Below are 27,987 nucleotides of genomic sequence, written 5' to 3' on the forward strand. Positions count from 1 at the left end.
AATTATTATCACCAGGTGACAAGTTATTAAAAAGTCAGCAACATTTTGTACAGACAGAAGGATTGGCTTCAGAGCAAGCCGAAACCCTCAGAGTCAAGAGCGAGGGCGACCTGAGGTCCTCTCCTGAGCGGCTCCAGTGTGCCATACAAGAGACTCGGATGGTTAGGAAGCCCTTCCCATCTTCAAGACAAAGACCTTGCTGTATCATAACGCACTTCAGCCAGTATGAAAAAAAAAAACAGAAACGGAAAAAAAAAAATCTTCATCAATAACAACGCTTTTCAATACTAAGGGCTATCCTATATACTGTAGTATGTGATATCTGTGGTCCATATAAAATGCTATCTCTTTCTATTGATTTTGTGTTGATATTGTCATGATGTATTAAGTATTAATGTGTACAAAAAAACAAGAGAAATTTAAGCACAGTTCAACGAGAATCAGAGACTAAACTTTGCACAAATCTAGCCCCTGATATTTGCACCAGATACAAGCACACTTTGTATCGTGTCCTCAAGGTTTACATTCTGTACAAGCACGGCTGAACGTGTGACCAATCAATGGAAGGTATTATACTGAGAGAGGATTTTCTTTTTTCTTTTGCTTTTTTTAAACAGAAATCGTCGGTAATAACGCCGATCAAAGAACGAACTTGCACCGGCTTTCTTTTCTTTTTTCTTTTTCTTTGTGTTCAGTCATGTGGAAAAGCTACAGAGATGAAATGCTGATAAACAGAAACACATGTGGACAATCTTCCTACACACAGTGCTAAATGTAGTTGTTATGAATATGATGGAGTGTTATTATTAATAATTATTATAACTGTTATGGTTATTATTAACAATTATCTTACGATGTGATGTTCTTTTACTTGGTGGGATTTAAGTGTTTATTGTTTTTAGATAACTAGCATTCTCGCGACTAGTTGGTTTTTCATACATCTGGTCATAAACTCGAGTTTTTAAGACATTCCAAATCTTGATGCATGCCAGCTCCATTTCATTGAGAGGCATTTTTACAGGATGCCTGGATTTTAGGGTCATTGATGCCTTTATGGCCATTTTTCCAGCTGTATGTACTGTGCCTAGACATCGGCCTTATGACTTCTTGATCTTAAGTGATTACTTAGGTTTCCACTCTGGTATTGAATAATCTGCAGCCTTCTAAACGTACGCGTAGATGACGGCGAGGGATAGATGAGTTTGGGATGGGCCAGAAGTGATTTTAACATCACACGCAGTCTGCTGTCTCCTCTGCGGCAGCCTGCCCCAGTAACTTAAAAATGGGTTGTACACGCTGAACCCATGATGCCATAATGTATGTATGTATCGAATGAATGTTTATTACACAGGTTGGAGACAAAACAGGCGTCTAATGGAAACCTGATTGCTTTGAGTGCAGTGTCTTTTTCAGGGAAATAGGACAGGTGACATACAGTAGTGTTAGACTTTTTTAATAGAGCCACAAAAGGTCTGTAGCAAAGTCTGTAATATCTCACAAGCCATATCCATCGAAGCTCATTATCACAATTTTATAAATGGTTAATCTAATTTGTGCAAGTATTGTATTTTGTATAGCTAGTACAATCAGAATATTTTAAGTGATCTCTTCGGCATTAATTTGAAGATTCAGAAAAATTCTGTGTTAGTATTTAATGATCTGTACAGTGCCAAACTCATAACATTTTGTTGTCTTTTTATCGTCACACCCTCCTAGATGGCCACAGGGGTTATTTACTTTTTTCACAGAGGAGAGCGAATAGACAGCCGAGTGAAGCTGAAAAGCTCCTTTTCAGAAGGAAATGAATGAATATGGTGTGTGTTTTTAGCCATTATGAATTCATTTAGAGTGCGGATTCTTTAATGGCCATCTGAAGCGGACAGGGACAGTGTCCAGTATTGGGGGAAAAAAAACAATTCATGGATTAATTTTGACGCCTATAAATTTCGAAACGACCCTTTTGTTATTGTTTAATGCATTGATCCCCTTGGATACGACAGTGACTTACAAAGAATTTGTATAATAAAGTTGGTGGGAAAAAAAACTGTGATTCTTTTCTTGCGTTAATGCTCGTCTTTTCAACTCTTCTGTCTGGGTGAATTCAGGACTTCACCTGCACCATACTTTAAAGTGCTTCCCAACTTTTTCTTTTGTCATTAAATCATAAGAAAAAAAAAAACTCCATTCCCAGTCATCTCAGCATGGGACATGTTAAAGATGAGCAGCATTCAGTTTCCTTGTAAATACATTAACACCGTAAACCGAGTTATCAGCATCGCACTTGGGTTTCAAATGATACTTTATTAATCCCCGAGGTAAACATTGTTCCTCTGCATTTCAAAGCACTTCATAATACCTACAAACACCCTCGAGTGCCTGTTTTCTCAAACCTATTTAAGACTTAGCAATATATCACATTGACGTGTGTGCTCACTGGGTGCACAATGAAATCATATCTAAGCCAAGGTGTGAATAATGAGCTCTGTAGTTTAGATAAACGAGCTACTTTTCAGTTGTTTTCAGAGCTCTTACCTGCACGAACGTCTTAATAGTGCAATATAAAAACAGTCTCCGACGATGAAAATGTCAAGTGTGTTATTATCATAAACAATATCTGCTCTGACATATTTACAGTATTGCACTATATATTATATAACTGCGACAGATTATTGTTTCTCACGTAAAATCTGCATGTAACTAGTAACCTGATCAAATCTAGTGGAGTAGAAATAAAACACTGCTATGGAAGCTTGCTTCTGTCACTGAAGTGTATTTATTTATTGATTTGTAACAATCTGTGAGTCAAACTTTTAGGATAATAACCAGATCTGACACCAGTGGCTTGCTCAGCATCAGTATGTTAATAAATATGGGTTATCATAACAGTAATCATAAGGCAAACTGGTGTTTTATAAGGAGTCAAACTAAAAGCGCCTCCTATATTTGGAAAAAAAAGGCCCTTTTAGTGTTCAGTAGGTTAGTGAGCACACAGACTGGTTGTATAATAAAATCCCATATCATCTGCCTGTGAGATGTTATATAAGTTGCAGTATGGCTATGCAGTGCTACTGGGAGCGGACAACTGCACTTTTAAATAAAATGAAAAAGGTGGAATTGTTTTCGTATAATTTACAGCTCGAGATCGTCTGGGCTGCAAAGTTATATCACTGCTGGACGTGCTGGATTCCTATGGTGAAACAAGGGCTCCGCAGCTCATATTTAAAACCTCCTGTGAATACATTTATTGCACTGAGATGTATGAAGGGGCAGATAACAGCCACCGTGCTGACACAGAAATAATTCTTGCAGGGGCTACACAAGAGGGCACAAAAATGATTATGTTTGATTTAAGCACTATCTGCCTCTGATGCGTCAGAGTCGTAGTTTGCACATTTCACCACCAGGAGGTTCAGTGGCTCCAGGATGAGCTGTGCAAGAAGGCTTTGCTCAGACTGTAACTCACCCTTAAAGCTATTTCTGTTGCTTTACACGGGACTGACAAAAACAAAACACAGAACATAATATCATCTGACTGTTTGTAGATATCAGTAAATGCACTGCCCAAACTGTCCAACGCCTCTCAAAACTCATATTAACACACCATAAACAAGTACCTGTGAAAAGGTTTGAACACTGTGACTCACTCATTTTTCTTCCTTTATTTTTACTGTTTCCAAAAACAGTTACATGTGCATATTAGGTATGCAGGAATGAAAAGAAACAAAAATATGTTTCATATTTTGTTTACATCTTCAAAGTTTCAAAGTCACTACTGTTTGTCTTTATCAGTTTTTTCACATTTGGCTATGTCTGCTTCAGATCATCACCTGGAGGCTTTGCAGGTGTTGAAAGCATTCCCACTGGTGGCTTTTCAGGTGCCATTCAATTAATTCCAAAGCATCTCAGCTAGTTTTAGGTCACATGACTGTAGAGGTCATCTCATGGGCCACCCAATCACTGTTCATGGTCAAACAGACCTTGTAGAGCCTGCACGTGTGATCTGAATCACTCTATTTAAAAGATATTTAAATTATAGTTCCACTCCTTCAAAATTTAGTGAGAAAACTACTCATACAGATATTTTCTGTTTCCATTGTTCTTTATGTCCAGTCCTCTTGTTGCTTGTCCCAAGCAATTCTCTTAATTGCTCTCCTTCAGCAGTAGTTTCTGTGGAGCAATTTATCTCTAATTCACGCAAAGAGTTGATGCTGATGTGGTTTTCCTACTTCAGCACTGGGAACCATTGATGTGGGATCTAATCTGAGGTGGTGTTAATTGGTGACTTCTCAGGTTGGTAACTCTAATGAGCTTTGCTGCTCCAACAGACTCAACAGCTCTTGCTCTTCTTCCTCTTTGATGGGGAGATTCACATAAAAGACAGTTTCTTCACAGCGGTTGATGGTTTTTGCAACTGCGATCGAAACTTGCAGAGTTAAAAAATAGATTCTCTTTACTAAGCTGAGTCATAATACGGACTTCTACAGTACTCACATGACGACATTTGCTGTATATGAGCTCTATCTCAGCACAGCACACCTGATGATCTCGAATACACAAAGATGGCAAGAAAAAGATAACCTGAAAACACATCCAATAATGTCTGAAGCTAACTACAGTGCATTTTGTAGCACTATGTACTGTAGTGTATTCTGTGACATATGTCAACCTGAGTCATTTCAGTTTTAATCTGCACTGCAACAGCAAACATTGTAAAAACAGTAAAAAAAAAATATTGTTTCCTATAAATGATGAGAAGTTAACGAGGAGCTAGATAAATTTACATTAATATCTAAACTGCAAACACTGATCATAAGAGATTCTTTGCTCAGTTTTAACCACACTGGTTAAAACTGTTAAAACCCAGAGAGGCGTGAAATTACTCACCCCTCTTGTGACTTGGATAACTGAATCAATTGAAAAGAATAATAAAATGATTATTTAGTCTGAGGATGTGCTTCCTAAGTCACTGTTTTGCACAGATTTGGTAACTACTAAACATTATTAAATAGCTTAGTTACCCCCGACCTATTGTTGGCAATCAAACACTGAACTGTGTTGTGCAGATTTGTTGTTGAGATAGAGGGAAAAAATGCCTTTAAGACGTATTTACTCAGTATACAGTCAGTTATTTGACTCTGCCAAGCTTACAGCTGCAGATCTATTAAACTGCAAGCTGACTGTATTGAATTACATTACATTTTAATTATATAGTGCCAAATCACAACAACAATTAACTCAAAATGCTTTATATTTTTAAGGTAAAGATGGTACAATAATACAATAAAATACAGAGACAACCCCAACAATCACATAATTCCCTATGAGCAAGTGCTTTGGCGACAATGGGATGGAAAAACTCACTTTTAACAGGAAGAAACCTCCAGCAGAGGAGTGTGTAAACACATAGTGAGTGAAGAAAGTGACTGAAGGAGAAACACTCATGGTGCATCATGGAAATCCCCCAGCAGCCTAGACCTATTTCAGCGTAACTAATGGAGGATTCAGGATCCAGCCCTAAATATATGCTTCATTAAAGAGGAAAGCTTTAAGCCTGATCTTAATAGTAGCAATAGTGTGGGGCCTGAAAGCTGAAGCTGAGTTCTACTTTTAAACACCCTAAGAATCACAAATAAGCCTGGAATCTGAGAGCAAAGTATTTAAAGAACCACCTCTTGCAGGTATTAATCATCAGCAGCAGTACAGCTTTTATACACCTTAATACACATCCAGACAAATTAGGTAAAACACTGGACTGCTCCTGTTAGGGGTCGCCACTTCAGTTCACCTCCCTCCATCTTACCCTAACCCTAGCATCCCCTTCTGTCACCCTCTACATTTGTATAGAAATATAGAAAATTAAAAGCATTTCTAAATCCTGACAAATGATTTTAAATACAGCTTAGTCCAAAAAACTAAATGTGTGAATGTTTAGCGTTTCTGTAGAGTCACTCTAATCTGTAATCCACATGTTTTTGAGACTGCACTTAAGTTTTCTATATATTTGTGTGTTTTTTTTAATGGTTCATTAATGTGAATGTGCACTCGTTTTAAAAAAAAATTTCAAAAAAGATACATGCCAAGATTTATACCGTTAACAAAAAGTAAGCAGAAAAATAAAATGATGTGGGAACAAACGTTTTAGTTTCATCCATCCACCTGTGGCTGTAGATCTTGAGATGGAGTACATCATCTACCAATCAGAGGGCTGTTGGTTTGACAGCTCTCCCACTCCGCAGGTTAGTTGATGTTAAAAGTGCTTTGGTGTAGAAAAAGCCTGTGTGTGAATGAGGCTTGCAGTAAGATAATGCTTTGAGTGCTCAAATAGAGCAGAAAAGCATTACATAAGTACCGGCTCATTTATCATCTTCTTAACCGCTCATCCAATTTTAAGGTTGCAGGACAGCTGGAGAAAAATCCACAAAATCATAGCAGCTTAAATCACCAGTGGGAAAATATTTTTTTTAATTTCACTTAATTTTATATATTTTCAATGCCCTGTGTAGCATAACATAATAACTATTTCTAGGCCTCCAAGGCATGCATATTGGAGCTTGGGGGGGGGGGGGGGGGGGTAAAGTGCTTCACGGATACTGATAACTTGTAATACAATGACACAGGGTCTGTACCCTGATGTAGCAGGCAATGTGAAAATGCTCATCTTTTAGCCCAGCATGCAACCAAAGGTGCTGAATCCGCTGTGAGCCCTAAACCGCCGTCTGTGAGCCCCGCTGCTGCTACCCGGAAATATTACAAGGGCCGGAAAGGACCAATGTTAAGGGAGCACACGTCACTCACTTTTACCCAAAAATATTATCACCGAGCATCCTAATTTTTCTCGGCCGCCGAAACATCAAGCAAAAGCTCACTGACAGCGCAACATGTCGTAATCAAATGGCGAGGAGGCGGCTGCGGTACCCGTCGGCGTCGATTTCTTGGGGGGAACTGTGCAAGCGTTCACCCAGCTCAGCATCAGTGAAAATGGCTCTGGCTAACGACTGGAAAACAGCACGCAGAAATGGAAGCGGACGATAGCTAGCTAGGCGGTTAGAAGAAGGCGTGACAGGCCTCATCCGTCTGCAACTGTGCCCTGCAACTGGATGCGTAGGTAAACATTTGCCGATTATAGGTTACGCAGATGTATATGCTAACGCTAGCATCACAGTGTTAACGGCAGTCGGCGTGCCTGTATTTTTGTGGTTTAAAATGACGGCTAACATTAGCGGTCGGTCGGTTATGTGGTTTTGTAGACTGCGTGTGTGTGGCAGCAAACAGCTAAACACGCCGAGCCAGTGTAAAATACGATGCTAAGGAGAACCGTGAAGTTTTGCATGCAAGCGCTTCCAATGTTTTCTCTGTGTGTGTGTGTGTGTGTGTGTGTTTTTTCTTCTTCCCCGCACTTTCCTCCAAATGTTAGCCAATACTATTTCAGGATGCCACCTCAAGTGCATCCGTTATAACTGGCGCCTGTAACGGACTGCTAATGTTTACACTGTATAGCGTCACTGTGTTAATTTGAGCATTTTCTGCCCTTCTTTACAGGATTGCCGAGGTGCATTATAAAATGAGAGGCAGTCAAATGTGCGATAGATTATCTTCCTGATCTGCCCGGGGAGCTCACTCCCCTCTAGCTTCATCGCATCAATTAGAGGAAACGGTAAGATTTTTTTAAGAGGTGAGCAAAGTGAGTGAATCTGCCGTAGACAGTTCATGTTAAGCCATCCAAGTATTCGAATAAATTGGAACAACTTCATACTATTTTTTTATTGCAACGTCCATTTATGCCTACTTGTTTTAATAAGCCATGCAGATTGTGCCCATGCTTGTTGGTAGTGGAGGTTAGATTGGTTTAAGTTTATTGCTGCCCGAGGCACAAGAAAATCACATAAAGCGTAAAGAAGTAAAAATAAAAGTGCTAATAAGAAATATATGTATGTATCTGCAGATCAGCCACCCTGTTGATCTGTATTAAGGTACTATACACCTACTGTTGCTGTGTAATTACATCCATCATACCTGCTCAGGTAATTGATCATTACTATTAATCTTTTTAAAAACATTCCTTATGTATATTATAACCTGCTCATGGACCTTTAAGATTAAAACTAACATTTGAATTGTGTGATAATTGACACAATAACATTAAAATATCTAAGTCAGCATTGTTGGTTTTGTACATTTTGGGGCTAAAACGTGCATGACTTATTGCCAAATTTGAATGAAAATTTTATTTTTTTGCAAGGCAGTTTTATTTGCATTTAAATGATGGAATAGTTTAATGTTGGAAAGTGAAGTCTTGATAATTGGCTAACAGGCTCCCATGTGTCTAATGATTCAAGTTATACAGAAACTTATCTTTAAAAGGATTCTTAAGAGTGAATAACCTCATTAAATTAATTTGTATCTAATTTGCATCTTTGAAGTTTCTCTTATCACAAGGATTGAGTTCTACTGAAAACCCTGAAACCTTCTGAAATGCAGCCATGAGAACAAGAGCGATTTAATGAGTCGTACTAGTCCTGTGAAAAACTAAGTACACCCTTACTGTATCCATAGGAATTAAGAGGGTAAGAAGCTGTAAAAGCAGACATTTTGGCAGTTTTCTGGTCTGTCATTCAGGTGTGTGTTTACACATTGCCTGGTGGAAAACAAACACAGAGTATCAGCACAGACACCTCATACCAGCTGTCACGCACAGTGGTGAAGGGTTGAAGATTTGGGTTTGTTTTTCATGTACAAAACTTGGAGACCTTGCAGCCATTCAGTTGATGAACTCCTCCTCTGTATACCAAAGTATTCTAGAGTCACACGTGAGGCCACCTGTCCTTGGCTGAAATTGGGTCTTGCAGCACGATGATGATCCCAAGCACACCAGCTTAAAAAGGAAGGAATCAAGGCGTTGCAATTAGGGCTGCCACAAACGATTATTTTGATAGTCGACTAGTCACCGATTATTTTTGCGATTAGTCGACTATTAAACATTTATTTTGTGACCCAGAAAGAATAATAAGAGTAATATTAAAACTAACTAGCTGCCGCCATTGATGGAAACTGAGCAAGGCCACGCTATGAATTCTGGGATAGGTTGGGCTACGAAGTATACACCGACCCATCCTTCAAATCTGGGGAAATGAAGGGCGCATTTGTCAGCCACATTTGTTGGAGTCTTCGAATTTGTACAGTCTTCGTCGTGTCGCTGTAACGTAATTGGCCTACAAATGCGGGCACAGGAGGATGCAGTTCCTAAATTTGGACACAGCTACGTTACCGGACACTGTGTCTTCTTCTTCGGGGTTTAATGGCAGCTGGCATCCTAGTACATGCAGTGCTGCCATCTTCTGTTTCAGTCTGTTATTACACTCTTAAATCCTACTACTTATTCCTGCGTCTTTTGGAATCTTACAAAGCTTCAAACGACGCGTCAGTGATTTTGATAGCCGACATAATCGTGACTAGTCGACTAATCGTGGCAGCCCTAGTTGCAATTGCCCAAAGTCCAGAGCTCAACATGATTGAAATGCTGTGGCACAACTTCAAGAGAGCTGTGCTTAAATGAATGCCCACAAACCTTAAATAAACCGAAGCCATATTGTAATAAAGATTGTGCTGAAATTTCTCCACAATAATGTGAGAGACTGATGAGCGCATACTGATGATTACTTAAAGTTATTACTGTTAAAGGTGGCACCACAAGCTACTGAATCATGTTGTGTACTCAGTTTTACATTTGACTGTACGTTTACAATAAACGCCGTCTCGTGTTTTCTTGCACTATGTAAAAGAGATTGCAATGCGAAAACTGTTACTGAAGTTGTAAATTCTTACAGAACACATGGTAAAATATAGCAAGAAGTGGCTAGTGTCTAAGTAGTGTAGGTTAAAAGTAATGCAAAATGTCTTTCTTGTTTCACCACTGGTGGAGAGAAGTCACTTTACTCAAGTAGTCAGTAAAAATAACATATAATCCGTGTCATGTAAGGCTTTAAGAAGTCAAAACCAGTTTTTACACACAGACACACCTGCTCTTAACCAGAACCAAGAAATCTGCTGTGTGATGTGGTTTTTCGTGGAACACTGCCACATGTCTCTCTCTCTCTCTACATCTTCCTGAGTAACTGTTGTTATTAGAGAGACGCAAATGCTGCATTCATAATGTAAAACACACGAGATTCTTCACAAACTGCTGCAGCATGTTAGGGTTAAAGGGTTAGATAAAAATCTGCCTAGTTTCATACCGTGCACCTGTAAGCATAGACACTAAAAATGCTTAAAAAATAACTTTGTCTTCTGTAGCAATTATGAGTCTAATAATAAAGGAATTGGCCTTTATGCAGCAATTCTAGTTGTGCTGCAGTCCACAAGAACTACATACCGGTAAGTCATTACAAATTGTAAAATGTTTAATGTATTTAATAGTTTGCTCAGTAGCTGTGAAATGCTAAGCTTGATTTGTTAATTGATTCTTTTCCTAATACCAGTAGAAACCTTCACTTTTCCAGCCTAACAGCAGTAGTTGTATATTGGTCACATCTCAACTAAATGTTTCCATTTATAAGAAGTATTCACTTTAGGTATAAATGCCATATTTATTAAAAGTAAAGGCTACTTAAAGTCAGGTTGGTGGGTTGTGTCATCCTCACTATAGTCTGTGTATTGCTGCAGTTTAATCTGAGGCTGAGATTTAAGCATGTACAAATTCACCTCAATAAATTAAAGGACTGTTATAGAAGGGGCATAAGTGAATTTTAAATACATTTATAGACTGTGTAGTAATGCTATGACTTTCACTCCTGTTTGATTTTGTGTTTTCAGCTGTAGGAACTTCTTGGCTGAACACCGATGAGGAATCTTGCTTAGGTGAAGGAGCGCAGTAAAGGAAACAAGAAGTCGTCATTTGAACTGCTTCTCAATAAAAACTATTCTAAGCAAGTTTTAAAATTAGGTGGATCTTATCTACCTGCCAAAAGACACGTTTTACCGTCTGATCATCAGATTGTCGTCTCGGCTACCCCTCTCAGTTTGGAAGTAGTGCGTGGGCAGTGGATGATCAACAGAGAGTAGCAGCACCAGACCTAAACAATCTGGAGAGACGAACTTTTAGTTTTAAGCTATCATTTAAGTATTTCTTGAAAAAGAAGTCGTAGGTTAGTTTCACCCTTAGGGTTAAGTTTGTCTTTCACCAGTCAGTGGTGGGATCATTTTCGCCGCCCCTAGTGCTGGAGGTTTGGCACCTGCATCCCCATGTGCCAGTGAGTGGGAAATGTTCCAATTTGGAAAATACAATCTGGACATTATAGAGATGTTAAGTGGGCACCAGGCCCACCAATTCAAAGGCCTTGGTTTAGATCGGCAACTACAGCATCAGCAGCAAGTGCAGCTTCACCAGCATCAACTCCAGCAGCAGCAGCAGCAGCAGGCTGAGTCCCCTGGAGCTCTTCTGTCTGGACTTGGCTTGGGCCCCCTGCAGGGGTCTAGAGGTAACGCCTTTTCTGATTCTGCCTCCATTTTTGCCAAGATGAGTGCCCCTCCTCCCCCACCTTTACAACAACAGCCTTCCTCATCTCAGAGCTCTCGTTCAAAGTCAAGCAAGATGAGCAGCAGCAGCTCAAGCCATTCTTCAGGCTATCCACAGTTCCTGCGCTCTTTCCACCCGTCTGAGGCAGCACTAGCACAGGAGCAGTTACACCCAGGTGTAGGCCGCTTTGAGCACTTTGCTGGGGGAAGTAGCAGTAGTGGGAGCGCTGGGGGATTAGGAGGATTAGTAACATCAGCACCTCCACCCCCCCCTCCTCTGCATCCCGGCCTCTCTGTCCCCCAGGCATCACCTGGCCCCTCCTCTTCTTCTCCTTCCCCTTCAACCTCTGTGGCAACCTCTAATAACCCTTCTAGCAGCAGTGCAGTCAGCTCATTGGGACACCAGTTGGTTGGGGCCCAGTCTGATGCACGGAGCCTTCATCAACAGTTTAGTTGCATGTTAGCCGCTAATCAGTATTTTCTTTCTGGGGTGCCTGCTAATGCTAGTTTAGAACAGTTTCTTGTTCAACAGGGAACTCATAACCATTTAGGCATTGGCTTAAGTCAGACAGGCGGGGAGCCTAGTACTAGCCTTGCTCCGCCTCCTGCTTTGCACTCTTCTCACACTCATGGCCACTCTACTCCCCAGCCACAGCAGACTCCACAGCAACCACCCCAGCAGCACCAGCTTCCACCGCACACCCTTTCTCATCCTCACTCTCATTCTCATCCTCATCACCCTCTCCACCCAGGCTCTCAGCCCTCATCGCTGGGCGGCTTTGACTTCCAGGGCATTCCTGTACTATCGTCAAATCAGATAGCTTCTCTGATGCAGCAGGAAGCAGGTTTGCCCCTACCTTTGCCGCTTCATTTATCTTTGTCTAAGGATGACGGTAAAGGGGAAAGCAGCGGAGGTGGAAGTAGTAATAGCAGCAGCAGTAGCAGTAGGAGGAAGAAAGCTATGGCCGGCTATTTGCCACAGAGAAAATCTGACAACAGTAGTAGCAGTAGCAACCATGGGCACAGTAGCCACAGTGGTAATCCCAGCACTAGTAGTAACGGGGGGCTAAATCATGGTCAGCCGCCAGCTTTAATTGGGAGCGGGGTGGGTATGTCAAACATGGGTGGAGAACCGTCATCCCTGCTTGCCTCATCATCTTCATCCTCATCAGTAGTTTCTTCTTCCTCCTCCTCTGCTCCGTCTTCCACTGCTGCCTCAGTACTGGTTACTAATGATTCTCACCTCTCTAAATCTGATAACCAGAGCTCAATGCAACCCAACACCACAGAGTCTGACACAGAGCCAGTTTATAGCTGTGGAGAGTGTGGCAAAAGCTTCCCTCAACTTTCAAGCCTTCGCAGGCATATGCGCATGCATGAGCCAACCGCAGCAGGTACTAGCAATACTGCCACTACTGGCCCAAACCCTGTTCACATAAAAACACAGTCTGATCCAAGCCTTCCCCATTCGACCCAAGAACCTCCCCAACCCTCTTCCAATTCTTGTTCTAGCCCAAACAAAATATTTCATTGCCCTGATTGTGGCAAAGGCTTTAAGAAAAAAGGGCATCTCCTGCAACATGGTGTTATACACTCGTCAGCCCGCCCATATGGCTGCTCCACCTGCTCTCGGGCTTTTAATCGTAGAGAGTCACTGACACGGCATGAGAAGATACATGAGGAAAAGCCATTCCGATGTCCCGCCTGTGGTCGTGCCTTCCGTGAGAGCACCTCTCTACTCAACCATGCTGCCTCAGGCACCTGCGGCAAGCCAGGTAGGGGACCCAAACAACGGGGCAGCAAGACAGGAACTGATGGTGAGGACAGAGTCGAGGGAGGGGGTGGAGGAGGTAATGGAGGAGGGGGAACTTATCAAAGCAATAGAGGGGTTATTTATGGGAAAACTGAGGAAGAGGATGGTGTAATCATTGTGAGGGAAGGAGAACCAAAATCAGGTTTAGGATGTGATGGTCTGTTTCATTCTGGAAGGGGAGGGAATTCAAATGACAGGGACAGAGCAGATGGTAAATACCCCACTGACTACTCTCGGAATCGTTACACAGGCTACCATGATGACCACCGTTCTCAAGGTAATCCATCTCCATGCTACTCTGGTGCCTCCCCATGTGGAAGTGGGATGGCGGGCCCAGCTCTGAGAAAGGCACCCCTGGCGCCAACACTGCATCCACATTCACAGACCCACAACCAGCACCACCATCCGCAGCAACAGCCCCACCTGCCCCTCTCTTCTCTACTGGATGACTCAGAAGATGATGTCACTAGCTCTGTGAATAATGCAATCTCTGCTATAACAGCAGCTAGTAACAGTGGAAATAGAGGGGATGACAGGGGAGACATCATAGGAGGTCTGCTAGGTGGTCTTGGTTTAGGACCTCTGGGCTCACCTTCATCCACATCTGGTATGGATAAGAATTTCAGAGGTGGTGGGAGTCAAGAGGCTATGACCAGCAACCCGCAGAATCCTACTGCCAAACCAAAACGTCCCCGCAAACCAAGAGCTAAGAAAGATCCTGCAGCTGGCGGACAGCCCCCCAAACGTAGGCAGTACACCCCCAGAATGGGCCCCAGTGGGCTCCCACGCACTCACCTCTGTAGTGTCTGTGGTAAGGGATTTGCACGCCGCGAGACCCTGCGCAGGCACGATCGCATCCACACAGGAGAGAAGCCCCATCACTGCACTGTTTGTGGGAAGTATTTCAGAGAAGCTTTCCACCTCAGCAAGCATCAAACAGTCCACTCCGGGGCAAAGAATTACAAATGCAGCATCTGTGGGAAAGAGTTTGGTTACTCCCAGAGCCTCAGGAGGCACAGTAAACTCCACCAGAAAGGGGAGATGGAAGAGGTGCCCACCACACCGGCTCCAGAGAACCTTAACAGCTTTAACCCAAATCCTCAATGTAGCGTGGCCCAAGACCGGAGCCAGAACCAAGCACCAAGCACCTCCTCCTATTATCCCTACTCCCAAGATGTCAAGCCTCAAGACACCAACCCCCAGCCGCAGCCTCCTCCCCCACCCCAACCACAGCCCCCGCCGCCACCTCGACTCTACACCTGCGCTATATGCTGGAAGTCGTTCCGTCACCACTTTCACTTGACTGCCCATCACCAGACGGTCCATGAAGGTGGGGGTGAAAAGCTCTTCTGCTGTGAGGTGTGTGGGAAGGCGTTTGCTTACTCTAACAGCCTCACTCGACACAAGCAGTCTCAGCATGGCATGACCCGCCCTGAACAGTCTAACCCACAAGAAAGCAACAGTGGGTCTGGAGACAACCGAGGTGGGAGTGATGTTAATCAGTCAACCTCTGAGAGTGAGGCTGCCACGAATGCACTGCTTCAGATGGCACCTTCCAACGAAGGCCACGGAGGGCAAAGTCTAAGTGTTGTCACTCATAGCCACCAACAAGCACCCCCACAGCCACCAGTTGGTTATTCTCCCCTCTTTTATGATGCTGCAGCTACTCAGTCTTCTGCCTCTGCGGCACCAGCTTACTCTCAGCCACTTCCTCCCAACTCTACAGTCATGCCCCCGCAACACCCGCATTCTCCAGCCGGAGTTAAAGGAGAACACATATATCCAGCTGGATCCCGTAGCCGAACTCTTCACACCACGGCCCCGTTCCAGCCCCTCACGGAACTGCCCTCCACTGAACATCATCATCTGCATCACCATCATCATCACTCCCACCATCATCCCCATCATCAGTCAGGCACCCAGCCCCACCAAACCCTCGACTGCGACGTCCAGTCGTCACACGATGACATGAGACGACACAAGAAGAAGAAAAAAAAGTCCAACAGGAGAGATTGGAAGGGAAATAAATGGGAATCTCAAGATTTAGTCAGATTTGATGAAATCAAACGAAAGAGAAAGATCAGTTGTACAATAAGAGGGCAGTTGAATAAAAAACAAGGCTCTCTTCGTTTGACAATTAGGCGAGGAGGAGGATCAGGTGGTGGTGGGTATAAGCTTGTCAACACTGGTGGAATGAAAGTGCAGATCCTGTCATCTCTCAAAGTTCCTGTGAAACGTTTTGGCTGTCCAATATGCCCCAATTCTGTGTTTTCCCGTAAAGCGGGGCTGCTTGTCCACATGGCAGTTAAACACCCACAAAAAGCCTTGAGCACTCAGGAGCGACTTAGGTGCAGTGTGTGTGGGAAGCAGTCTTACAGGCCTTTGGCAGTCTTCATTCATCGGGCTTCCCACCGTGCCAGAGGGACTTTCTCCTGCCGACGCTGCTCAGCTCGCTTTTGGAACGCTACCCTTCTTCACAGGCACAAAGTGTCCTGCCGCCGCAGGGCTAAAGGACTGCAGAGGGGAGATGCTAAGAGGCTGAAGCTTTCAAAAAGACCGGGAGAAAGACAGACCCGTGAGGGTCATGAGGAGATGCCATTCCTACAGGGACCATACAGATACTGAGCTTCCTGGTTTCTGAAGAGAGTGGCATACAAGAGGGATGTTTCAGTTCTAAAATAGGAAGTGAGAGAAAAAAAAGGGACTTGAAAAGGCATCTGCTGCCTTAAGGAAAATTTGCCTCGTGTCTCTGTTGCATCTACTCTGCTGACTATTAGAATGAGTGTGTTAACAACTACTGTAGAGTGTCCTATAAAATATCTCCAGAAATTCTTCCAGATTATGTTGGAAGGTGTTTTCAAAGACGTGACTGTTTCCATAGGATCATTAATTAACCCCTTAAGTGCATTGACACTATGCTTGGCTGACACTGTGCAGTTACTAGAGCAGTTTAGGTGAAATGACCTGCTAATGTATCTCTTACCCATAACTAGAAGCCCCGCTACACCTCTTGCTGTATGATAAACGTCTCTGCTGTGTATTTTGTCTTGTTGTTGTTCAATTAGAGGCTCTGAGGATTTTTTAAAAATGTAAAGTGCATTTATTAGGAGTAGGGACACGGGGACAAAGACCTTTGTTGATAGTTTGTCAGTGCATGTTTGTTCTCTGGTCAAGTTTTTTGCTGAGGTTGTGAAATCACTCCTACAGTATGTGATGGTTTATTCAGTATATCCCCAGAAGTTTGTAGTGTAAACCTGATTTGAAAGTTGCTCTATATTCCCTAGTGATTTAATCACACATAGATAAAATGTCAACGTTGCTGGTAATTAGCATTACAAGGACCCCTCTCCTGCCAAAATGACGAAAAACTTACAAGAAGCCTTGCTTATGATGTTCACTTTACTTCATTTATTTGAGATCTTCCTAGCTTTTATACCAAGAGATTGAAAACAGGTTAAACAAGTGGACTATAACACATGTTTATCTCATGTTATTTGTATGCTCTTTTTAGCAGTGATTATTTCTACAGTACTTCACGGTGTGTTAAAACAAGGACCTATCATGATAGAAACAAATGTAATATTCCATGTATTTATGTGTGTAACCCAATCAGTCTTCATGCCAATCTTATACTTACCCCTTCTACCTTTTTACTTTTTGCTGAGCTGCAATCATATTCTTACTGTTAAGCCTTGTTTTTTTTTCTTTTAAAGAAAAATAAGTTCAAAATACATCTTGTCACTTTATTCACACATATGAAATGTTCATACCCCTGTCAAGCCTTGTTTTTTTTCTTCTTCTAAAGAAAAATAATAGTTTTAGTAGATTTCTATCACATTATTTACTGAGAAGTCAGTAGTTGATTATATTTCAGCAATGAATAAACCTTAAGTGTAATTATTTGTTTTCCTTTCATTTCTGATTCAGAGTTACTCACTGCAATATCCAGGAAATGGTAAAAACTGCTAGTTATCGAACATGAGCGAGTTGTTTCTGAAAGGGCATGTAAAGTGCATTTATGACTTGATGTGAAAGTCAAGGATGACGTTCACATGAATCTTTGGATTAAGTGGTTATCAGCATGTAGGTACACTAATAAAGCTCATTGAAGTGCTTAGACTTACTAATGTTATCAGCCAAGTTCCTCCAGGATGAAGAATGTTTTTTACTGATCAAAGCTTGCACATATGACTGTTGTGGGGAGAAAAAAACAAAAAGAAAACTCACTTCTGGCTCCACAAGATGGCAGTAAGCAACTCATTTATGGTGTGCTCTTGGCCTGGTGGGGATGAGTGTGGCAGTCACATGGATTTTACAGCGATAGGGGGTGGACTGGAGACGCTGGTGCTGTGTGGCTGTCTGCTCCAGATTAATGAAACAAAAAAGATTGTTGTAGCGACCAGATTCAGTAACCCATAGTTAATTTAAAAGCACCTTTTCCCCTCTGGAAATTAATGTGGTTTATAAGCAGATCTCTGTGCATTCTGTGCATTTAATTTTGCATAAATTGTCCGCAGATATATATATATATATTTTAATTTAAGAACTCTTTAAGTGTTGTGAGGTTTAATTCATGCTGATGATCTGGCTTGCTTGCAGACACAAAAAATGATGATTCATCCACTCTGATATTTTTTATGTGGGGGTGACACGTGGTTATAATCTTGGGAGAACACAGCTGGACAAGACTGGAGTCTGATAGGTTAATTCGGAAAAATAATCATTAAAAAAAAGGGACTCTCGGGACAGGGCTGAACACAGGGCTGCCTCCTCCTCCTCCAGTGCTCCTGCCTCCAGTTGCATTCACTTATTTATTTTCAGGGCATATTGTTCAAATGCAATTACTCAATGCGTCTTTTGTATGCTGGTCTGTCTGTAATCTATTTACGTCAACTTCTGCATGTTTAACTCTGGAGGAAAAAAATCAAAGGGGATGAATTCCTGCTGCACGCATTGTTTTGCATGTGCTTTTCAACTTGTACAGTAGACAAGACAACCCTCGCGCTTTTTTTGTATTTCGAGCTGCTCGGTCTCACGCGGCAGTAGCATGCACCGGGAGGGAATCCGAGCGGGCGGGCTTGTCCGACCTATTTCTGCCCAATCGGCTCCGGCGCAAGGGCGGAGCAGCAGCTCTCCGCGGGCCTATCAGTGCCCGAGCTGTGAGCAGACGGGCCTCGTCTCCGCGTGCCTCATACACGTGAGCCTGAGCTGCTATTGTACGCCGGCAGGCAACGTGCAGAAGCGTTCCTCTCGCCTGAAAAAACGGCGCACTCACGTTTTCCGTGGATTACAAGGAAGCTGGAAAAGTCATGCAGCAGTGCCTGAATATTAGAGAAAGCCAAATTATGCTCCAACGGAGAGCGCGAGCCTAAGCGCCATTAACCCCCAGCTTACAGCACAGTTAGCTGTTTCTCATGGTTTCTTTCCCATCACCATGGTGACGCTGAGACTAATTTACATATTTCCTGCTTCTTGTTTGATTTTTATTTTTTTTACAAAAATAATTGTGGTTGTACCTGTCGGGAAAAACAACACAACCTGCTGCTCCCCTCGAGGTGTGGCACGAGGGGTAGGTGTGTCCTCATAAATAATTTAGGCGAAAATTGAGAGATCTGTTAAAGCCAGGCCCCGCCCCTCTCTCGAGGTGTGACGTCACGTGAACTGCCCGTGTCCATTCCAGCTGAGAGAAAGAGAAACGGGAGGAGGAGGAGTACGTCGCGCGGCCCAAACACAGATCCGAGCCCGTGCGCCCGTGACTGGATCCACCGGATGGAAAAAAAAAAGTACAGACAGAAAGAGGAAACGACCCCCTCCAGCCTCTCCAACCACCCCCTCCCCACCGAGGGACAGCAGAGCGCGACAGCAGAGAAGCAGCAATACAACTTGTCATCTGACCACGTACAGCTCGCGTCGCTGGCTGTTTTTTTTTAATGCTCCTCTTTCTCCACGACAGTTTTGTTTTGACGGAGGAAGTCTCTCTCTGCGATCTTCTTTCATTATTATAAGTATTTCTTTTTAAATTACCGCACCACTAACTCGGGATATCGCTCTTCAAGTTTTTACTGTAATATTTTTTCTTGTGCGTGCAAAGTGTGTGTGCGGAATTTTCACGCCTTTGCAGTTTTATTATGGACAGTATTCCTAATCAGATGGTCTGACTGTCCCTCCCACACTGTTCTCCGAGAATAACAGCTTCATCTACAACATCCAAAGGCAATGGAGTACTTCGAGGAAAATATTTTTGCAGGGAAATAAAGAACTCTTTATATCTACAAGTGAAAGGTAAGAGTTTGCGTGTGTAATTTAAACTTTCTGACATAATGCCATGCCAATGTCATGACTGTAATTACAATATAACAGATGCTCTATTCTGCATAGATAAGTCTCAAAACTACCTTTTTGTATTTGCCCACCACCCCACCCCTCCTGTGCTCACAGCCACAGTCATCCAGCCTGCTTGTCCCATTGGTAGGTACTCCTGTCAGCTCGCCTAGCCCTTTCAAGTGCCCCAGGTGTGTTTCTGCGACCCGTCTGGTCCAGGATGTCCAGGCAACTCTCCCAGCTTCCGACCCCAGACCTCCCAGCTGGGGCAAGCCCACAGTTTGGAAGCTGTACTCAACCTGGAGGCTCCCTGACAGGGGGGCACCTCAACTCTATGGCAGGTCTGAAATCCCTCCTGCAGCACCCCATGAAAGGAGACCAGCGTTTAAAGAACTCATGCGATTCGAAAGGTGAGACCCTTCTGTGAATTTAATTAATAAAAGGTCAAAGTGTGGCTTTATCAGCATAATCTGCCTTCTTCTCTACGCAGCGGAAAAGCATGGATAAATCTTTTCCATCCACTATTACTGTTGTATAAAAATATGTACCACTATTAGTAATTTTTCATATGTAAAGGCCACAAAGGTTTCATGCCCCAGGACATGTGCTCAGGATGACTCCTCAGTGACCATGGCCAGATGAGCTGAATTATAATCCCTGATGCAACTTCAAATTAGGATCTAGATTACACTGGGTGATAACATGCTTTGGTTTAGCTGTAAATCTAAACCCATGCAAGCATGCGTTCTGGGTGCGTTTTCTCTGCCAAATGTATCCCTGGCTATTGTGAGATTTGTTCTGGAGTTTGTGTATACGTTATGACAGCAAATCGGTTTTGGCTGTTGGTTAATGCTGCAATTCAGCTACCATCTGGGCCCATCTGTGTTTCTGTGTGTGATTGTATGAGAGATAGGCGGAGAAGGGGATTTTGTAGAAGTGCCATTTAGTTCTGTGCAAATATGAAGAGCTGATTTTTAGCATAAAGCAGCCGAAGCGTGAACTATCCCAAGGCCACCTTCTTGTCCACTGAAACCTGTTAAAGTGACACCAAAAGTAAGCATCGTCATTTTTATATTCCACTAATAAGTCTGCTTTTTATTCCCATCTGGCAGACAAAGACAGACTGGACCTCGATGAGGACTCCTTGGGAGTGTGCCCAATGAGGAATGGAAGTGGAATAGTCAACAGTAATAGCAGTAATGGCTGTGGAGGAGGTGGAAATGGAGGAGGAAACTTCAACCAGTTCCTGGGGCCTCTTTTGTGGGATCGCACTGTGCCTGCGGATGGGGGCCTCTTCCAGCTTCAGTATATGGACTTGGAGGAGTTTCTAACTGAAAATGGAATGGGCAGCATGCACAACAACAATAACAACAACAGCTCCTGTTCAGCCCAGATTCCCTCACAGAGCCCGCAGTCAGCTGTGCCCAACCAGAGCTCCCAGTGCCTACCACCCTCATCCCCACCTGGATCTTCATCCTCACCACCTTCTACCTCTTCTTCTCCATCTCTCATCGGTCTGGAGGTGGCTCAGCCACAGAATCTTCCAGGAGGAACTGACTGCCTGCATGGTGAGTTGACTAATATCGACTAGTTTGTTATGGCCAGTGCAGAGACTGGTTATTATCTAGGGATTGTCAAGATCACCTCACAGCAACAGTCGTGGAAAATGGTTTCCAAGCTTTTCAGAGTTGACAAAGTTTCACCTGCTGCTGGTCGACTAGCAGACCTTTCGGTTTAATAACAATAGTTGTGATGTAAACAGGGTTATGTGGAGTGTGGGCTAATGATTCAGGACTTCAACTGTTCTTGCTTCACAGTGACTATCATGGCAATCAAACATTTCGCTGTCCTGTGGGGTCAAGCTGAGGCCGTGAGATCACATGGTTATGTAAACAAAGTAAGCTTTAAAAAGAAAACAGAGTTTAAAATTTGCACCTTAACCATGAAACCATGACCATTTGGTTGCATGGCTGCAAGGTAAAAACTGATTGGGAGAAAAACAAAAAGCTGAAGAGCAGTGAAGAACTTGAAAAAAAATAGGTAAAGCAAAATAAGGAGTCCTGAGCTATTTGATGAATCAACTTCATAGCTATGACAAGAGAGTTTGGTGTAGTTTGGCATGTGATCTGTGCACTGCAGTGTACAACACAATCAGCATTCACTCCCGGCCAATAATGATTGTGAAGCAGGGTCAAAACAGTACACAGAGAGAGAGAGAGAGAGAGAGACAGCAGTGTGTGTGGAGTGTTTGCGGTTGCGTGTCTTTAAATCTCTCCCCACTTCACACGCCACAGCCATGTGCACGCGTCATTACACGTGCAGAGGCTGGGAGTACTGGAGTGAGAGAACTAGAGGCAGGGCCAGCAGACGTGTAGGAGGAGTCCACAGAGGAGAAGGAGGGGGGGGGGGGGGGACAACAGGAAGAGTTTCCCTGTGCCTGCTGGACTTCACACCGAACATATGATCACCAATGAATGACAATAAGTGCACTGATATCAAGAGGGGAGCTTTATACTTTATGGGATCTTGACTGAAGACCTTTAATTCACTCCTTCAGTTACAAAGCACTCGTTCATAAACTCCGATAAGACATTTATACTGCATGATAAAGGCTTGTGCATTTTGATCAATGTCCCTTTGTTTAAAGTCTTATAATTACGTCTAGATGCTATTTGCCTCCTTTTAATGCTAAACTGCAACATCACAAATGTACTCACAAAATATCAGACGGCCTAACGATGAACAATTATTAGGTAACCAAGGAGAATGACCCCTGTTTACCTTCGCAACGGTTTTGGGCTTTCTTGGAATGCTGTTGTACAAGTTCTGGAAAGTGTGAGGGCACATGTCGGGCCATGTAATCAAAAATGAAATCCTGCTGTTATTTAACGGTGGAAACATGTGAACGAAAAATGCACCAAATCTCCTTGGCAAATCTGCGTTCCAGAGCTGCCCGAAAGTCAGAGGTGAGAGGTAGCAGTAAACTGCAGGGTCTTTAGGTTTTCACTCCAACAAAGCACCACAACAGGTGGTGGCACTACCTAGTTCCTGCTGTTGGGTTTAAGCAGCACGACACTCGGTTAACCATATCCACAAGAGCTTTCAGCAATACGTAGATCTGACTGCTGATTGTGCCCCGGTGCATCTACCACTTTAAATAGTTTTATTATAGTACGGAGGCATTGCCAAGGGAGTGTGAGTGAACAGTGTTCACCTGGTGTCAAAATATGGCCTCACATTACCTGTCTATTATATAGCCATTACTCATGCTGTAGGTTCTGTTATACTACAGATCCACAGGTAATATAGTTAGCAGCTGGCAGCACATACAGACCAACAACCTGCTGGCTTGTTTTTTTTATTAAACTACATTAAATATTCATTATATTCACCCTGGGTTTGATATTTGTCCATATTTGGGAGGCTGCAGTGCTGTGTTAAGTAGATACCTTGTTAGGTATCCAGCTAACACATAGAGGAGCTTTGAGTCAAGTTGACATCTCTGTTAAATTGCCTCACTTGCATGTGGACAGGCTTATACATTCACAACAAGGATGATGACTGAGCTGTCTGGATTCACATAGAAGTTTAATGGAGGCTTGTGCTCTTTGAAAGAAAAGCCAGTCGAGTAAGGTGCATTGGCCCTACAGGGGGGTGGGCTGGCACATCACCCTATACCGGCCCCACTTAAAGAAACTGGATTGGAGAGGAGGGAGAACACATTATATAACATTTCCGCTTATAGATTTTTCTATCTGCATTTGTTCTGGTTGTGAGCTTTGGTCCACAAGTACATTTTCAGCAGTTCATGTGATAAAACTTGTCAAGGTTATGCTTTGGGCCAAGAGGTTTTGTGTAGTGGTGATTGTGTGTTATATATTCTTAAAGCCTGTGGACCAGAGGATTCACATCAAGACTGTGGTTATGTTTTTATTTTATCAGTAGCACACTCAGTGGGACATATAAAGAACTAATTTGACGTTAGTTTCCCATTATCGACAGATGCATAATAAATTATACAGATGGGTAAGAAATGAAGAGGAAATCTGCACCCATTTCTGACATGGCACAGCTTTTCTGAGAGGTTACCTTTATCTCATGATGAAGTCTTTACACCCTGATAAAAAGATAGATAGTACCTCCATCCATAGAGGTTAAAAGATCAGTAATCAGATCTCAACAAAGTGAACACTTGTTTAAAAATAATGAAATGCTTTTCTCCATTACTGACAAAACAAATAAGGGTAAATATTGAAGAAAAAAAAGTTTCCACTCCCCCATTAGTGTATTAAAGATGTGGGTAATTTGTGCCAAGGTGCATTGAAGCTATGTTTTTGGCACAAGATGGCTAAAATCTTACTGAGACAGCTAGCATTGGCTTTCAATTAATTAATTTAGGTATTGCTTTAAACAGCTTGTTGCTTAGTTACATCCACAAATCTGTGCACTAAATATTTGTAGATTACATGATTGAATTATATTGCATTTGCTATTGTAGTATACTTTAAACATTACCTTGACTATGAAATCTTTTATCTGCCAGTGAAAGCTCACTGAATACCAGCCAACTCTTGGTTAAGGCCAAAGCAATGTTTGTTTTTATTAACAATGTAGCTCTCTGCTGCCATCTGGTGGTTATCATGGAGTGCTGCATATTGTTTTTTTTATTTTTGTGGCTGATCTGTCAAAAAGTGTCAAAACGTCTTCCACTAAAACTGTCAAAGTGTTTAGTGTACTTAGGTTTATCTTCTTTTTAATTCTAGGGAGTCAAAGGAGAATGAATGACTCCTGTGAGTCACCCTCTTCTTCCTCTTCATCCTCCTGTCCGCCTCTGCTCACACCCACTGGGAATGGGCCAGATGTGATTGGAATGTTTGACATGGATTCTTCAGACATGGCTATGTCCAACACGTCGGAAGAGCAGAACTTTGATCCGCGAAGGCACTCCTTCAGCGAGGATGAGCTCAAGCCCCAGCCAATGATCAAGAAGGCACGCAAGATCCTGGTACCCGATAACATGAAGGTGAGGCTGCTGAGGTATTCACAGCATTGATGCAAGTGGCTTACATGCAGTTTATGCCCTGAGACTGAAGTAGTTTGAAAGCAGATAAATAGTAATTAAATCGGTTATTTTAAAAATTTGTATCGAATGATTTTAATGTCATAAAATAGTGAAAATGCCATCTAGATTTACCAGAGATAAAGCCTTGGTTAATACACTGTCCACATTGTTTGAGATTCATTTATCCGATGACTAATGGGGCAATTATCCAGCTATGATCATGGAAAATGATCAGTTGAGGAAAATACTGGCGAGAGCTAAGCTGTTTACCTGATATATTTATTTTTATCAGAAATGAGCACACGCCTGGGTCTGCATTTATATTTTACATTGTTAGCGCTTCAGTTTAATGAAAACAGTGTAAAAGGCAGAACAGTTTCACAATGAGGGCATCCGATAATGGACAAGCAACAAACACAGGAGCTGCAAAATAAAAACAGAGATTACATAAACAAAAAGCCCAGTATAAGTTATAAGATTGATGACTTGTAACTGAGTATAAAGAATCATAAACTGTGCAAATCCTCACTCTGTAGTTTATGGAAGTCCATAAAATATTCTACAGCCAGAAAAAAGACAGCAATTCAGTTTTTAGCAGCTGTGTGTGGCACATGCAGGTTGTTTGCTTACTTTATTTGCTGTCAGACAGTAACCAGTAACCAAATTCTGAGGATGTGGTATGCAAATAAACAACAACGACAAAGAAGTGTCTTTTCATTGCCAAACACCCACATAGCTGTAGAAGTTAAGCTAGAAAAAACACTACACACTTCTTAAGAAACAAATCAGAACACTCACTGATTCTTTTCTTTATACATTTTATACCTAATAATCGTGAAATTCCCCAATAAAAATAAGTGGATTGCATTGGTGGATGCTGAATAATCCATATGTGCTGTTTTTTTTCTTCGGTCCTTTTGTAGGATGAGAAGTACTGGAGCAGGAGGCACAAAAACAATGAAGCGGCAAAGCGCTCCCGGGACGCCCGCCGTCTCAAGGAGAACCAGATATCAGTGCGCGCCGCCTACCTGGAGCGAGAGAACGCCGCCCTCCGACAGGAAGTGGCCGAGATGAGGAAGGAACTGGGCCGGTGTCGTAACATACTTAGTAAATACGAAAACCGTCTCGCTGACCAGTGATGGCAGCGCGGAGAAGAATTAGGACAAGGAGAAATATAAGCTGGATTCAATCTAAGACTCTGAATTTCTGGGGTAACCTGATGGACATAAAGGGGGTCAAGCTGATTATGATTATAATGATGATGATGATGATGTTGATGATGAATGTATAAGACGAGGAGAAGGTTTGTGCATTGAAGCTCAGGTGTCTTGTTTCGTTGAGGTGTCGGCTCTTAAAAGTGGCGGACAGAGAGAATAATTTAACAGATGAAAGATGTGACTTTTAAGAGTTTTGTTATTGGAGAATTGTATATTTTTATAATACTTCAGAAAAATTAGAGGGAGAGCAAATTACAGAATAATTTTGTATATTTTCTACATGATGGGGACACAGAGATGGGGGAAAGCTGCGGTAAATATCTTTTTATCATAGTTGAGTCAGGAGATGCTTAACAGGTTGTCAGCCATCGATGGTTTTGTTTTTGTTTTTTTGTGTTTATAATTATAGCCAGGATGCAGCAGCAGGGTTGAGAAGGCATGTAACAATTGTAATATAGAGAGCAAAATTATCTTAAAGACGTGTAGTTCGACATTTTGTGGATTTTATTCAAGCACTTAATTTGTTTCCTTTTATGTTTCTGTCACTGGGGATGCTTGAGGGAGACAGAATGAGAGACACTATGTATACAGCCCAGCTCTATCCTCTTGGCCAGTCTCGTATATTATTTTCTATTAGAACAACGTCACCCCCCCTTCCTCCTTCTAACAATATTAGCTCTTTTTACCTTGGTTTTAACTTTATGAGACTGGTACATCTTCCTCTAGCCCATATTTCTGTGTATTGCTCTTTTACTTTTTCACTATCCCAGTGGAAGTGCTTTCAATCTGCTCTGGTGTTTTTCGATATTTCCCGAGCCTGTGGAAGCCTGTTGTGATGCCCTGGGTAACTCTGCTCCTCTTCATCCTCTCTTTGAATTGCTCCCCTGTTTCTATATCCGATGTCTCTATTTCTGTCTGCTCCCACTTGCAGGCAGTCCTTTGACAGTTATGTGCAAACTCTTCCCAATGCATTTTGTCTTTGTGACTCTCTTGCACCTGAAAGGTGCACAGAGCAGTTCAATCTCAGTGTTGTAACATATTCTGCAGTAGTAATCAATCGTCCCTGTAAAAACACACGTTGTTACTTTACTGAACACACTTTAATTAGCATTATTACAGGGGTGTGGTGGGGGGAAGGGAGGGGAATTGTTGTGTATATTGGATAGGCCTCTACTATTTTGTGTATTTGATGTATTCCAGGAGATGGGTTGAGTACCCCCATTGAGTGGAATGTGTTAATTTCTCAGATTTCTGGGAGAAATAAAAGCCAAAATGTTGATCCTATGTCGATCCACGAAACTTGTTGCTATTTAGTGCTTTTTCAATCCTGTTATTGCTCCTTCCTTTTTACTGTATCTATGAACTTCTCTGTGTACCCAACAACACCTACACAGGGGCATGGTACACTATGTTATGTTCCCTGGGGGAGGGACGACTAGTAATAGTGTGATTTTAATCCTCCAATGACCATGATGAGTAGTTACCATTACAACTATTATTATTGTTATGATTATTATGATTATCCCTCTTATTGTTGTTGTTCTGTATTATTGAATGTTTTTTTTTTCTTTCTTTGGATGATCTGTTGCACCTTGAAACATCTTTGATCTTCAGTGTTCCTCAGAAAGACTTTTCAAATGGAAAAACAAAACAACCCCAGTCTCGGCTATTTGCACCTGTCTTCGGACCCACATCTATCCACTTCTTCTACAGAGACTTCTGTTTTCTTTGACCGGGGATTTCACAAACGTGGCTCAGTAACTTGAACATGATGTTCACTCAGACCAACTTGACCTTTCATCATGACCGTTTTCTCACCTGTGCATGGACTGTGCACACTACTGATACGCTCCTTGTTGGTTTATCTGCCTTTATCACCTCATTCAGTGATTGTTTGCTCTCCTAACAGGATTTTAGTCTCCTGTATCTTCACCGATGTGGTTGATAACTCTTATAGTGACTCTTAACTGATCAACTGCCCTGCTGCATCAGTAGTGTCGATGATGCCCAGCCCACCAGTCAGTGCTGGTTGTTTGGATGTAGTATGAGATTTCCTCCCCCCC

General features: G+C 42.4%; 2 protein-coding genes across 6 annotated transcripts; both read left to right on the top strand.

The window, feature by feature from the left end:
• The first annotated feature begins 6,674 nt into the window (after window positions 1-6,674).
• On the top strand, window positions 6,675-17,221 carry LOC146698741 (uncharacterized). 4 transcript variants are annotated; one of them, XM_085471514.1, is made up of 4 exons: window positions 6,675-7,105; window positions 7,540-7,654; window positions 7,943-8,021; window positions 10,810-17,221. In XM_085471514.1, the coding sequence occupies exon 4, from the start codon at window positions 11,258-11,260 to the stop codon at window positions 15,947-15,949; it is 4,692 nt and encodes a 1,563-aa protein (XP_085327640.1). In that variant the 5' UTR covers window positions 6,675-7,105; window positions 7,540-7,654; window positions 7,943-8,021; window positions 10,810-11,257; the 3' UTR covers window positions 15,950-17,221. The 4 variants fall into 4 exon arrangements, with proteins under 4 accessions (XP_085327640.1, XP_085327639.1, XP_085327641.1 ...); XM_085471517.1 differs by lacking the exon at window positions 7,943-8,021 and having other exon boundaries at window positions 6,676-7,105; window positions 10,810-13,286; window positions 13,575-17,221; XM_085471513.1 differs by lacking the exon at window positions 7,943-8,021.
• Window positions 17,222-17,897: 676 nt separating this feature from the next.
• On the top strand, window positions 17,898-27,987 carry dbpb (D site albumin promoter binding protein b). Of its 2 annotated transcripts, none has more exons than XM_085471518.1 (5): window positions 17,898-19,606; window positions 19,763-20,055; window positions 20,758-21,213; window positions 24,409-24,668; window positions 25,631-27,987. In XM_085471518.1, exons 2-5 carry the CDS (start codon window positions 19,866-19,868, stop codon window positions 25,844-25,846), a joined length of 1,122 nt encoding a protein of 373 aa, XP_085327644.1. In that variant the 5' UTR covers window positions 17,898-19,606; window positions 19,763-19,865; the 3' UTR covers window positions 25,847-27,987. The 2 variants fall into 2 exon arrangements, with proteins under 2 accessions (XP_085327644.1, XP_085327645.1); XM_085471519.1 differs by having other exon boundaries at window positions 19,797-20,055.

The sequence above is a fragment of the Copadichromis virginalis genome, linkage group LG11 (genome assembly GCF_057382275.1).
Source record: "Copadichromis virginalis isolate Kocher_CV1m ecotype Utaka linkage group LG11, C_Virginalis_male_GT1.1, whole genome shotgun sequence".
In the NCBI taxonomy this organism is placed as follows: domain Eukaryota; kingdom Metazoa; phylum Chordata; class Actinopteri; order Cichliformes; family Cichlidae; genus Copadichromis; species Copadichromis virginalis.